Source organism: Myxocyprinus asiaticus, chromosome 29, assembly GCF_019703515.2.
Source record: "Myxocyprinus asiaticus isolate MX2 ecotype Aquarium Trade chromosome 29, UBuf_Myxa_2, whole genome shotgun sequence".
NCBI classification, from domain to species: Eukaryota; Metazoa; Chordata; class Actinopteri; order Cypriniformes; family Catostomidae; genus Myxocyprinus; species Myxocyprinus asiaticus.
Window position 1 is genome coordinate 11964705 of NC_059372.1, and position 14095 is coordinate 11978799.

A 14095-nucleotide genomic window follows, 5' to 3' on the forward strand; every position below is an offset into this window, starting at 1 on the left:
AGAGAGAGAGAGAGAAACAAGTTGTTCACGTGATATATAAGATGACATCATTTCAACAAAATCTAGGACACAGAGGGAGGAGAGATTGCAAATGGAACAGTGGGAGGATTCGTGGTACCATGAAACAGAGTCCAGTCTGATAGCAGCAACAGTGTGACTGCACCAATATTCAGCTATTTAGAATTCAAATAGATAATGCATGTATTATCCGTCATTGCCTTCATATTTCTATGTGTATTCCGAAGTCAAAAGACACAATCTCATGCTGTATGACTGGCATGCATGTGTGATGCTGACTAATTATCTTAAATATGTGGTGCATTCCAGTGTGAATAATACAGAAACAAATGCACCAGTAAAACTAATTCAGATGTGCACTGCACTGATTTATATCGGTCAGTACCGACTGCGTCATTTTAATCTCGTCAGCGTTGACAGGTTGATCCCTCCCCCACTTTGACGTCACGATCCCTCTTACTCCTCCTCCCCATCCTCAACTGCCTGTCTCAATCTTGTACAGTATATCCACTGTATACTCTCAACAATACAGAAATTTACTGTCGTTGATATTCGCCGCATCGCTTCATCCCATCCAGAACAATGGTGAGTAACCTATTATTTATTTTCAATTAGACTTGCTACGACGTGGTCATTGTTTTCATCCACAAATATGCGTGTGGTTTAATCTCCGTTCGGTATTCTTCAAAGAGGCTCGAGCGGCTTTTCTTTGGATTCGGGCGCGCGCCTATTCCCTTGAAATGGAAACAGAGCTCGCGACATTGCGACGACGTGACCGCGCAAATATTTGTGTGTGTGTGTGTGTGTGTGTGCAAATAATCTTAAGTATTACATTGAAAAAATGTTAAATATTATTCGTCACACAGGCTTTGAAATTGCGTTTGCAAATGCGTACCAGATTGCATTAATCCAATCATTTATAACGCCTTTGAAATACGCTCAAATGTCTGGAAAATGTCGATAAAATTAATATGATGATTATTTTGTTCCATGGTGGATAAGACACCTTTTTATTTACAGATTTTTAAAACATCACAAAAAAACAAAACAAAAAAAAACATTTAGTCTATACACCTGTTTTGAGCAGGAGCATGTAATCTCATTTTAAACACCATTTAACGTGAAATTACATTTTTGACATATGCATTTTTAAATATCACCCTTTTATGTGGGCTACATTGCAAAAATAGAGTGCATTGTTTTCCTCATTATTTAATTATGCCGTGACCAAGATTTTTTATTTATTTATTTATTTATTTTGCCAATGCCACATCACTACATCTTATGAACAGTTAAAGTGACACAAACGTGATCTTATCAAATAGGCACAAATATAATGATTGGCTTTTCCATTAGCTCTTTGTCATCAGAGAGTCTGAGAGAATTTTCCTGAAATTTGCATCCTCTCCTCCTCCCATGCGCAGAGAGGAACTGGGTGGGGACTGCAGCTGTCTGCAGAAGCTCATGTCTGGCCTGTGCAGCAAATTACTGCATTGCTATTCCTGTGCTGGTCCACAGCTGTCATTGTCTCCATTCGGATTTTACTTTCAATATTTTCATGCATTTGTTGAGATTTTCATTATTGAATGTATAACAACAGCTCTCCACCTTTCATTTTATCATGCAGATTTTATGAAATGATTTACAAAACCCAGACGCAGAAGCACACTATAAATTACAATAAATGAGGATTTAGTGAGGGAGCAATTCGGTCAACATTTTATTGTTCACTTTCAATGTAGGCAGGCATGGTCTGGCAAGCCTGTACTATGTGGGTGGGGCATCTGCCTTGTTCCAATTCTGCTGCCTCTTTCCCCTTTGAATAAAGAGAACTGACTGCTTCTTTGTTCTTCCTTTTTGGTGGCCTACAAATACTTAAATATGGCTTGTTTACTTCTTCTGTGTCTGGTCGTTAGGTAAATATTGTTTAAATGGAGAGCAGGTGTTTAAAGTGCATTCATGGATCAAAATAGAGACCATTAGACGTTTACAGTACAGTTGAGAATCAAAGGAATGTCAGTAAGATGTCTATTGTTGTGTCTAAAATAGTGAATGCATGGAGATGTCAACAAAATGATACTACAAAGAAGCAGGTGTCTGTGTGCAAGTCTTGAGAAGTGGCAACCTTTCAACATCTCAAAAAAAGGAGGGCTTCTTAACATTATCAATAAAACAAAAATACACAACCTATAATGGTTGTCCCATTTTTTTCCACAGCGTGAGTGCATCTCTATCCACGTTGGTCAGGCTGGTGTCCAGATTGGCAATGCCTGCTGGGAGCTCTATTGTCTTGAGCATGGTATTCAGCCAGATGGGCAGATGCCCAGTGACAAGACCATTGGTGGAGGTGATGATTCCTTCAACACCTTCTTCAGTGAGACTGGAGCTGGAAAGCACGTCCCTAGAGCTGTGTTTGTAGACCTGGAGCCCACTGTCATTGGTAAGAAGAGGCTTCTTTATTATAATTAAAACATTATTCTGCTTTTTTAGTGTGTGTTCTGTTTGCTAAACATTAGTTCATAACCTTTCCAGATGAGGTGCGCACTGGGACTTACCGTCAGCTGTTCCACCCTGAGCAGCTCATCACAGGAAAGGAAGATGCTGCCAATAACTATGCCCGTGGACATTACACAATTGGCAAAGAAATCATTGATCTGGTTCTGGACAGGATTCGCAAGCTGGTGGGTATCTTTAAATATTTATTCATTTGAGTTGTGGTTGTATCTACTTTACATTAATATCAATATTCAATTATATTTCAGGCTGATCAATGCACAGGCCTCCAGGGTTTCCTGGTCTTCCACAGCTTTGGCGGTGGAACCGGTTCTGGCTTCACCTCTCTGCTGATGGAGCGCCTGTCTGTCGACTATGGCAAGAAGTCCAAGCTGGAGTTCTCCATCTACCCTGCTCCTCAGGTCTCCACAGCTGTAGTAGAGCCCTACAACTCCATCCTGACCACCCACACCACCCTAGAGCACTCTGATTGTGCCTTCATGGTAGACAATGAGGCCATTTATGACATTTGCCGTAGGAACCTCGATATTGAGCGTCCTACTTACACCAACCTCAACAGGCTCATTAGTCAGATTGTGTCCTCCATCACAGCCTCCCTCAGGTTCGATGGTGCCCTCAATGTCGATCTCACCGAGTTCCAAACCAACTTGGTGCCCTATCCTCGTATCCACTTCCCCCTTGCTACCTATGCCCCAGTGATCTCAGCAGAGAAGGCTTACCATGAGCAGCTCTCTGTGGCTGAAATCACCAATGCTTGCTTTGAGCCAGCCAATCAGATGGTGAAATGTGACCCACGCCACGGCAAGTATATGGCTTGCTGCCTGTTGTACCGTGGTGATGTGGTACCCAAAGATGTGAATGCCGCTATTGCCACCATCAAGACCAAGCGTACAATCCAGTTTGTGGACTGGTGCCCCACTGGTTTCAAGGTTGGCATCAACTACCAGCCCCCCACTGTGGTTCCAGGTGGAGATCTAGCTAAGGTGCAGAGGGCTGTGTGCATGCTGAGCAACACCACAGCTATTGCTGAGGCCTGGGCTCGTCTTGATCATAAGTTTGATCTGATGTATGCCAAGCGTGCCTTTGTGCACTGGTATGTGGGTGAGGGTATGGAGGAGGGTGAGTTCTCAGAGGCCAGAGAGGACATGGCCGCCCTGGAGAAAGATTATGAGGAAGTTGGTGTTGATTCTATCGAGGGTGAAGGAGAGGAGGAGGGTGAGGAGTATTAAAATGCTCACTAAATGTCTAAAATGGAAAATAGTAGACCGTTAATTTACACACGATATACATGAGGTATCAAGTGTAAAGTCTACTCCTAAATGTTGTTGAGTTATGATGGCCAGTAAGACTTATTATTTGTGAAATTTGCTTGCTAAATTTTGAAATGTGACTGAATAAATTGATGCTGATGTTCAAAAATGAATTCTGTGTGCAATCCTTTAAAAATCTTTGTTGTGGATGTTAAAGAATATTGAAGCAGCTTTTTACAAGGAATTATTTGCATTTAAAAGAAGACTGCTTACTAAACGATTTCAGTAGTGCAGCTGATGGCCTTTGCCAAGTTTGGCTTCCAACTGCTTCGGATAAAGGAAAAGTAGATTAGTAGTCACAAAGCAGAGTATTAAGGACATTCTAGGTTTTTGGGGAGGTGCAAATGAGTTACAGCAGTGATATGCTTTAATGATTGAAGGAATACAGGTCATAATAAAGACCATAGCTCTACTTGAAAAGCTTACTTCAATTAAATAAAACATTGTTCATAATATAATCCAGAAGAGAAAGTTACATGAACATTTTTGAAAAAAAGTGTAAAATAACGATGACAAACAGCAGCTCTTTGATGTTTCATTCAATTGCAGTAAAAAATGCATGGATGGAGCTTTGGAGGTTCACTAACAGTGTCAACTATAGAGAATACATGATGCTGACCCAAATTACTGTCTGGTTTCCTCTTTAAATTTAAGTTTAAAAAAGTAAAAAATTTAAGGCAAATGCTATGATAAACATTAGTTTGTTTTTGTAGAAAAATTACTTTGGGGTCACATGTGAGTATAAAAAGAATACAACATCCCAATTCAATAATTGACTTAAAAATTGTAAAAAGCAAAAATTAAATGCATCTTTGTTTAACTTAAGCTATACATGTAAAATAGTGCCAAAGTAACATTCATTTGAAATTTTTGTTAATTATTGAAAGGTGTTTAAAAATTAAATTCACACCTCTCCTAGTTTCTGACTCAATGCCCGCTGATTCACCAGGCTCCAGAAGAGAGCTGCCATAGAGCTCACGATAGCACCATCAGATTGGCATGCAGCAGGAACCTCAGTGAGTTTGTGATACCCTTTGAGATGCCTAGAAAGGTCGAGAAATTAAGCCAGTTTTCAAACCAGTTTTGCCAGTTAATGATACACTAATTTGCTTACTGATTAAGCCTTAAAACCCCAGAAGAATAGGTTGAATAATTCACTGGTCGTACCAGCCAAAAGATTACAAAGAAGGATAATAAAGTTCTCAAAGTATAATAATAAAGCAGTGCTTTTAATAATGTACATTGTTTAGAATGACTCACTTATATGCAAAAGCCACAGAGCCCATTACTGATGCGACAGTCAGGATGCCCAATACCATAACAATGGCACCTGCAGATGTGAATCTGGAACCTGCTAATTACAGCAGAGAAATAGATACATGACTTAGCACAATAATACTCAGTAAACACCATTACGTTCACACTGAGCACGTTTACACGCATGTTTTAACATTGATTATGCATAATAAGACAACAACGTGTAATGTCATGAAAATGTCAAATGTTTTTCCTTTATCAGGTTAGGTCATAAATGGTTTAAGCATAAACCGAAAGGCACAGGTAGATTTTTGCCCATAACCCCATTTTGCCGTTACATACAAACACCTTTACCAGTATCTTATCCAATGTGCACAAGTATTGTGTGCTTGCCTGTTTGCATTTTAACGTCAATAGCAGAGAATAATCTGATTATTTCAAGTCTCATGTAAACGTGTTTTTACTTGAGATTCAGTATGAAGATGATTAAAGATGAAAACCCATTTACATGAGATTTTAAATCATTGGATTATTCCCTGTATTTGATGTCAAAATGTAAACAGACATGCGCACAACACTTTGAAATTGACAAAAACAGTAAGAATGCCGGCACAGGTATTTACATGCAACGGCAAATCAGAGTAACAGGCAAAAATCTACTATCCAAAAGTCTATCCATTTTTGCTTAAACCATTTATGACCTTGCCACGATAAAGAAAAACTGTTTAATGCATTTATATGAAACACTTGATGTCAGTTTATTAAGCAACATTGGTGTGTTAGATTGCGCATGTAAATGTGCTCATAAATAAATAGCTGGGAGCTCGTAAAATTGCTGTGTTGTTGCTTGCTAGTTGGCATTACTACTCGACTGCTGTCTTCAACTGTATCAGGCTGCAGATAATGTGAGTCTCACTGTCTGCACATCCATTGATAGTTGTTTGCATCGCTGCATATTTGCATGAAGTTTACCTTTTTTGCATTGCTAGTGCTTGCTGTAGTTCTTGTAGCCTCAAATTACCAAACTCTCTTTGACTTTCGCCTATTGTCCCTTTAGAAGGATGCATCCTCTATTTACTACATGTTTGCACTATAAACTTAGGAAATGGTTTGTGTATTCAATAACCACAAAAGCACATCCTTGTGTATATGCACTCTTTGGAATAACATACCTATGTTAATATTAACCCTGGCATTCGTGACAGCCAAACTGACATCATTAGTCATTGACACATTGATACAGTAGATCCCAGAATCATTAAAGAAATGTCGAAGGATGAGTTGGCACTCTGTAGAGGGCCTCACAGCATTGCAGAAGGTCCTAACTGGCATATGGCAGTCTGCATCCGACACCACAGTGCACACCTCAGTGGGGAGGCTGAAAAGAGGGAGTTAAGGTAATGAATCCTGCATCAAGCTTGAATTTTCTGGTTCCAATGTGTTTTGCCAGACTCACCTTCCTTGACAGGTAACTGTGAAATCAACAGCATTCTGGTCCATCTCTGACAGCATAAATCCATCAGCTACGGCCACCTGGACGATCTGCACACTCTCAATGCCCTCTAAGGATGCAAATATGCCATTGTCCATCAATGAGGATCTATATGTACAATAAACCATAAATACAATGATATACAGTATGTGGTTAAGGGAGAAATCTTACCAATAACTTCAACCTCAGTTGAGAAGGAGCCATAACGGTAAATAACACAGTTGTCTGTCTCTGGTGCCTGGCGCTTCATTATTGCTACGGCCAGGTCTTGAACGGTGTCTTTTTTCAACATCCTTGAGTCTGTTGCTGATGTTTGGGAAATTAACATAGCATAACTCATTTTAAATTATCACTGTAAATATAGACAGAATCTTGATAGAAAATTTCAACTCACCAGCTGATGCCTTTTGTGTGGTCTTTGTCATAGTAGTCAATATATTGGATAACTCAGTTGCAACATTTGACACAGGGATTTTTATGGATGTTCTAGGATTAGGGTTAGGTTGTCCTAAAGGCTGCTCTTCCTGGCTGGATCTTGTTGGAAGAGTAAATTCTATCCTCTGAACTAAGCCTACATCTTCATTTGGAGGTGCAGGTGGAATTATTTTAATTGCAAATGCAGGTGTGGATTTTACAACAGGATCTGAAGACTGCTTGGCTGCACGATCTGTTGAATTGTAAGGTAAATGAGAAATAAAGTTTTACAAAGTTGTAGATCTTAATGCATGCCCTGCTAAACAGGAAAACCGTGATGTGCACCTGTTGTGATGTCCCAATTAGATTGGATGTGGTTCTCAGAGGTGAAGGAACTGGTTGTAGGATTGGCTTCAGTTGGAGGGTTTGGTGGAGTAGCACAAGATGGGTCTGGAATGACTGCTTGAATGACTACTTGGGGCTTGAAGGCACCAGATGAAATATAAGTGTGTGTGACGGTGAGTTCCCTAGAGATTACAGTGCCACTGCCATCCCCAAAGTCCCAGTTAAAGGTCACATCTGATTTGCTCAGGTATTGGCTAGGGTCATGAAGGGTGATGATAAAGGCCACAGCTCTGTTCTGAATGAATGTATGATCTCCTTCATCTTTGTCATGCACCTGCGACAGGGAAACCGCAAAGGGAATCTGGTCTAGAAACACAGAGGAATAACATGGTATTGCATTAAATCTAACACCAAGAATTGTAATAACATAAACATTGTGAGTGCGTTTCAATGTACTGCAATACGCTGATAAATTTCACAAATCAGATAAAAAAAAACAAAAAATAAAAAAAAAAACATCAACATAAGAAACTCACATTTACATGAGATTTGAAATCATCTGATTATTCTCTGCTTTTGACATCGAAACATAAACAGTCATGGGCACAACACTTGTGCACATTGGATAAGTCGGTAAGCATGCCAGTAAAGGTGTTTACATGCATTGGGCAAAAATCAATCAAACCATTTACATGACCTTACACATTGTCGCTTATTAAGCATAATCGTGTGAGATTGTGCTCAATTACATTTATTTAATTAGTATCCCTTCTGTTAAAGACAGGTCAACTTTCAAACATTTCTGTTCGCTTTATGCTGACCAGTGATGCTGAACTGTGTGGAGACATATCCAATAGGAATGAATTTATCCCTCTTCCTGTAGTGATAGATGACAACATCCATCATGTAAGAGCCAAGAGGAACACCATCAGTGCTTATAGTAAGTGAAGAGGAGGGGCCATCGCACACCTGCCAGTATTTCCCTGTCAAACACAATAAGGAACAACAAGAAAGGTCAATAGGTCAAAAGAATACAGTAAATACATTTAGTCTATATTGTAAGTGCTTATTTCTTTACCCCAGGTTTTCCATACAAAGACATAGGGTGGTTTCTCATCCTCCTGTTTGTGAAGAGGAGGAGCATTAGGGAACACAGCATTCCAAGCATCTGCAGAGTTCTCCTCTGGATAGATAGGCTCTCCTTCATGAAATTGTGTGCCTGAGTAGAATCAAAGAATACAGAAGAACATTTATGCATTTGTGCAAGAATAATACAACTGTGTTGCATTCACTGCAAAATATGTATTCTCAGCTTGGTAGATAAAGTGAATCTTGATTCTGTGTTAGTGTTCGAGGATGGTGAGGATTAGAGAAACATACCATTGATCGTGCAGTTTTTGGCCCAAACAACTTGTCCGTTGGGCAAGACTCTCTGGTTGTGAGGGAATATAATGTCAATTGTGAAGGAGATTTTGGCACCGGTCAAGGTGGGTGCATCATTGCTCACGTCAAACTTTAGTTCTCCACCTGCAGACGTAAGTGTAAAAAGATGAATTAAAAAGGTGGAAGTGACAAAAAATAGCAGTATAACATAATAGTAACATGATGGTGCTATATATTTATATAATAAGATAATATAATATATAATATAGTATATAATTAGTTACTATTGGTAGTAACACAAAACCAGAACTATATATATATATATATATACACAGGGTTGGGAGTGTTACTTTTGAAATGTATTCCACTACAGATTAAAGAATGCTGTAAAATGTAATTTGTAACGTATTCCGTTAGATTACTCAAGTTCAGTAACGTATTCTAAATACTTTGGATTACTTCTTCAGCACTGGTAGATTTTTTTCAGTTGTTTTGACTACAAAAACTCTGCCAGTACAGTAAGACAAAATACACATGTTAAAAATACATTCTCTGAAAAACCTAAATATCATATGCAATGTTGTTTATAAAACAAGATCAATCAAATTGATCTTGTTTTAAGGATTTTTAGATATTTTTACAGGAAAACAATACAAAAAATATCATCAAGAATATGATTTTTTGCCCTAATATCAAAGGCCTTACTAGAAAAAAGAAATTATGATCCAGCGTGAATTTTCTTGATAAAAAATATAGTCATGCCTGGTAACGTACATGAAAAATGGCTAGAAATAGAATTTTAGCTTAATGTAAAGCTGACAGTTAACACAAGGTTTATTTCTATTTCTTCTGCTCCAATCTTACTTCAATCTTACTTCTCTGTCTGCTCGTATGAATGTAACACATCATAAGAAAGTGTTTCACCGCTGTTCAAATGCACTTTGGATCACATCATTTATTTGTATAAATGTTTTCCATCTGAAAGGACTAAATATTAAATGAAACAAATGACAGTAAAATGCAAAGTAATCTCTTCAGTAATCAAAATACTTTTTGAATGTAACTGTATTCTAATTACTAATGATTTAAATTGTACCTGTAGTGGAATACAGTTCCTTATATTTTGTATTTTAAATACGTAATCCCGTTACATGTATTCCGTTACTCCTCAACCCTGAATATATATATATATATAGTTCTGGAATACCTTATTTGGAAAGGCAAGAATAATGACTTCAAAATGAATAATGGATTCATCTAAATAACATAAAAAATATTTGTATGACTGATTATCCAAAAAGCACACAGATAAAGTGACATTTTAAATAAACATATCCAAAATTTCAGATAATTGATGAATCTGTGCAGCCAGTATGTCAAAAGTGTAAACCGTATGAATGAAAATGCGCACGGTGTAATTTCAGATCGGATGGGCGCTGTCTCGACTCCGTTTGCGGTCTCTGTCAGGGGGGGACTGGCCATCCGTAGAACCGGGACTTTTCCCGAAGGGCCGGCTGCGAAATGGCCCGAATGGGCCGTGATAAGATGAACTGAGCCGCGAACGGGCCACTAAACAGCGTCACGATTTCTCTTCCCATTCCGCCCCTGGTCTCTGTTATAATTGTTTGCATCTGGAGCTTGTCAAGTGTAACATTAATTAAGATACACTTTCTACTTCTTGAAATGTCTATGTTAATGTTTCACACACACTATTCACACGTGATTCCAATGTATTAATTTATAGCCTAAACCTGAGCGGGATGTTAAATTCCTGACCTGAAGTGGTTTAGACCACATTTATATCCACATCAGCGATTAAGGTTATTAACTGGTTAAGACTTTATTCCGAAAAAAGTGTAAATGCTCCATAGAGTATTCATCTATTTATTAGGATTATTCCTTCTTATGTAAAACGAAGAAACTGAAACTTCTTTAAACTGTGCTAAATTTGTAAATGTTAAGTGTTCTTGAACTCTGGTAAGGCGCAATATAAATGTAACATTATTATAATTATTATTATTATTATTATTATTATTATTATTTAACTAAATAATGGAGTCCTATCATAGACATTTCTGATAGACTTACGGGACTTTCACCTGTTTGTAGGCTATATTGATTTTATTTTAATTTATTTTAATGTTTGAATTTGTATTTATTATTCACTGCAAAATGTGTGCTTGACATTTCACTTTTGCTTGACACCTCCTGCCTCCAGAATAATGTTGTTATACATGAACAGACAAACACAAATTCTGTTTCATGCAGATATTAATATCAGAAATACCAGGAGAAACCAAAGTTAACAACATATTCCACATTTAATGTAGCCTACAAATTCAGCTTCATCTGATAAGAAAATTAAAATGATTAAAATAATATTTTCTAAAATAACAATTGTATAATAATAATAATAATAATAATAATAATAATAATTATTATTATTATTATTATTATTATTATTAGGATATTATTATGAAGGCATATTTTAATAGAAACTATAAATGTAGGAGTAACACTTAAAAATCGGCATTTCATTTAGGTTTAACGCACTTCCCTGTTCTATCCGAATACAGAGAACAGATACAGATAATTTTGTCATATGAACAGATACAGATACAAACACTGATAATGGCTTCACTGCACACCCATAATATATATATATATACTGTATATACAGTGCATTCAGACCCCTTCATTTTTTTTTATGTTGCAGCCTTATGCTAAAATGCTTTTTAAAATAAATAAATAAATGAAATTAAAAAAAACATTCCACATGAATCTACACTCCATACCTCATAATGACAAAGCAAACAGATTTGTGATAACTTTGCAAATATTTTAAAAAGGAAAAAACTGAAATATCACATTGGCATAAGTATTCAGACCCTTTGCTGTGACACTTGACATTTAGCTCAGGTGTCTCTGGATCATCTTTAAGATGTTTCTACACTTTGATTGGAGTCCACCTGTAGCAAATTCAATTGATTGGACATGATTTGGAAAAGGTACACACCTGTCTATATAAGGTCTCACAGCTGAAAATGCATATCAAAGCAAAAACCAAGCCATGAGGTCAAAGGAACTGCCTGCAGAGCTCAGAGACAGGACTGTGTCGAGGCACAGATCTGGGGAAGGCTGCAAAAAAAAAAAAAAATTCATCTGCATTGAAGGTTCCCAAGAGCACAGTGGCCTCCATTATTCTTAAATGGAAGAAGTTTGGAACAACCAGGACACTTCCCAGAGCTGGTTGCCCGACCAAACTGAGCAATCGGGGGAGAAGGGCCTTGGTAAGAGGGGTGACCAAGAGCCCGATGGTCACTCTGGTTGAGCACCAGAGATCATGTGTGGAGATGGGAGAAACTTGCAGAAGGACAACCATCACTGAAACACTCCACCGATCTGAATTGAGGCCAAACAGTTCAATCTTCGTTTCATCAGACCAGAGAATCTTGTTTCTCACAGTATGAGAGTCCTTTAGGTGCTTTTTGTGTGTCATGCACTGAGGAGAAGCTTTCGTCTGGCTACTTTGCCATAAAGCCCAGATCGGTGAAGTGTTGCAATGATGGTTGTCCTTCTGCAAGTTTCTCCCATCTTCACACATGATATGCATTTTCAGCTGTGAGACCTTATATAAACAGGGGTGTGCCTTTCCAAATCATGTCCAATCAATTGAATTTGCTACAGGTGGACTCCAATCAAAGTGTAGAAACATCTCAAAGATGATCCAGACAAATGGGATGCACCTGAGCTAAATTTCAAGTGTCATAGCAAAGGGTCTGAATACTTATGTCAGTGTGATATTTCAGTTTTATCTTTTTAATAAATTTGCAAAGCTAACAAAAATCTGGTTTTTGCTTTGTCATTATGGGGTATAGAGTGTAGATTGATGTTAATAATAATAATTTAAAGCATTTTAGCATAAGGCTGCAACATAACAAAATGTAAAAAAATTATAGACACAGTATATTGTATATAGAGTATATACACAGTACATACATATGTAATGTAAAATCAGTCATCCAATGTTCTTTATTTCCTTTCTAGTACCTGCCCAGCTGTTTTTATGGTGAAGGTCTCCATCTTTCCACACTGGGTACAGTTTTGCATTCCATGTCTGATATTGGTTGAATTTGGAATTTGAGTTGCTTTTATCAACTTGTCCTGCAGAGAGAGAGAGAGAGAGAGATGAGTTTCAGAATTTAAATTACATACTGTGACTGAGTAATGATCTGTTAAAATCAACAGTTGGTGGAAAGAAAGATAGAGGCGGGGCAATATGTCATACTTTCTGCAGATTTACTCAAAATCCGTTGCATGTGAGGGTCAACTGTGCATGTGACTATTCTTTTGTCTTTCCTGCATTATGGAGAGGCTTACTTCCTAGGCTTGCTAATTAAAAACCGGAATGCTATGCTAGAATTTTGAAGAACTGCATCTTTTTTTTTTTTTGGCTGCTTTAGTCAAATCCTGTATTACGGTTATTAAGCAACTGGCACATGCACTCCCACAGAGCAATCCTTTTGAGCAACAAGATGCATTAATTATTTTTGCAAACATGTTGTAGACAGATTGTCTTACGCAAAATGGCTACTCATGAACAGGAAAAAAAAAAAACATTCTCCCCTGCCACATTGGCACTGAACGTAAAATGAATTTAAGGGGGTCAAGGAGATCAGGACTTTGCTGTGAAGCACTAATCCTGCTCGTAGGGTTTAAGCATTGCAGCAGCTAATGTTTTAAAGTCAAAGACATCCACCCTCAGGCCAGTAGTCACTCAACCAATGCTGTTCCACATAATTTTGATTCCCAGCAAAGAAACAGGAATAGCCTCAGGCAATATTAGACAACTAAGATATAGATAACTAAGATTTAATTGTCATTGTTGACTTTGGCTTCAGTATCTTAATTTATTCATTTCTAATATCTTTTCAATACAGTAAATAAGAACTCTCCATTAATTATGAAATTCATGACCATTTTGAGGTTTCTGACTTATCAACAGAACAATATAATGTACAAGATTACTGATTTATAAAATTCCAAATAATATGCATACAAAATCAAATATAATATGCAAGCATTTAAATTATAAAAACATTTACTTACTTGTGAGGACCATAGAAAAACAGGTCAATACCAGTATTCTTGAAAGTAGCTTCATTTTGCCACTTCATGCTTTAATGACTTCTTCAAGTTCTACTACAGAGGAATTGCTCTTTATATAGCAATGACCTCCATCTCTGCCTGCATAGCCACTCCTAACATTTAAGACCTTGCTGACACACAAACACACACACACACATGCACACACAGTTAGGCAGAGAGAGCGAGTGAGAGAAGAGAGAGAGTTATTAGGATG

At 37.6% G+C, this 14095-nt stretch overlaps 2 protein-coding genes across 3 annotated transcripts; one reads left to right on the forward strand and one right to left on the reverse strand.

The window, feature by feature from the left end:
• Nucleotides 1–444: 444 nt before the first annotated feature.
• LOC127420066 (tubulin alpha-1B chain) lies at nucleotides 445–3955 on the forward strand. Its single transcript, XM_051662020.1, has 4 exons — nucleotides 445–603; nucleotides 2236–2458; nucleotides 2551–2699; nucleotides 2781–3955. Exons 1-4 carry the CDS (start codon nucleotides 601–603, stop codon nucleotides 3759–3761), a joined length of 1356 nt encoding a protein of 451 aa, XP_051517980.1. The 5' UTR covers nucleotides 445–600; the 3' UTR covers nucleotides 3762–3955.
• Nucleotides 3956–4084: 129 nt separating this feature from the next.
• Nucleotides 4085–13947, reverse strand: LOC127420065 (melanocyte protein PMEL-like). 2 transcript variants are annotated; one of them, XM_051662017.1, is made up of 12 exons: nucleotides 13843–13947; nucleotides 12784–12897; nucleotides 8731–8877; nucleotides 8429–8569; nucleotides 8172–8333; nucleotides 7351–7716; nucleotides 6986–7258; nucleotides 6763–6897; nucleotides 6556–6661; nucleotides 6272–6477; nucleotides 5103–5193; nucleotides 4085–4885 (listed from the first exon to the last, which is right to left on the reverse strand). In XM_051662017.1, exons 1-12 carry the CDS (start codon nucleotides 13895–13897, stop codon nucleotides 4747–4749), a joined length of 1935 nt encoding a protein of 644 aa, XP_051517977.1. In that variant the 5' UTR covers nucleotides 13898–13947; the 3' UTR covers nucleotides 4085–4746. The 2 variants fall into 2 exon arrangements, with proteins under 2 accessions (XP_051517977.1, XP_051517976.1); XM_051662016.1 differs by having other exon boundaries at nucleotides 5103–5196.
• Between the last annotated feature and the right edge of the window lie 148 nt (nucleotides 13948–14095).

Bases quoted from the DNA above. Each gene is read 5' to 3' on its own strand.
- LOC127420066 (XM_051662020.1), top strand. The intron at 2,459-2,550 runs GTAAGAAGAGGC...TAACCTTTCCAG, and splicing joins CCTGGAGCCCACTGTCATTG to ATGAGGTGCGCACTGGGACT. The intron at 2,700-2,780 runs GTGGGTATCTTT...ATTATATTTCAG, and splicing joins TGGACAGGATTCGCAAGCTG to GCTGATCAATGCACAGGCCT.
- LOC127420065 (XM_051662016.1), bottom strand. From the start codon at position 13,897: ATGAAGCTACTTTCAAGAATACTGGTATTGACCTGTTTTTCTATGGTC. The intron at 6,662-6,762 runs GTAAGATTTCTC...TTGCATCCTTAG, and splicing joins AACTGAGGTTGAAGTTATTG to AGGGCATTGAGAGTGTGCAG. The intron at 6,478-6,555 runs GTGAGTCTGGCA...CCCTCTTTTCAG, and splicing joins ACAGTTACCTGTCAAGGAAG to CCTCCCCACTGAGGTGTGCA.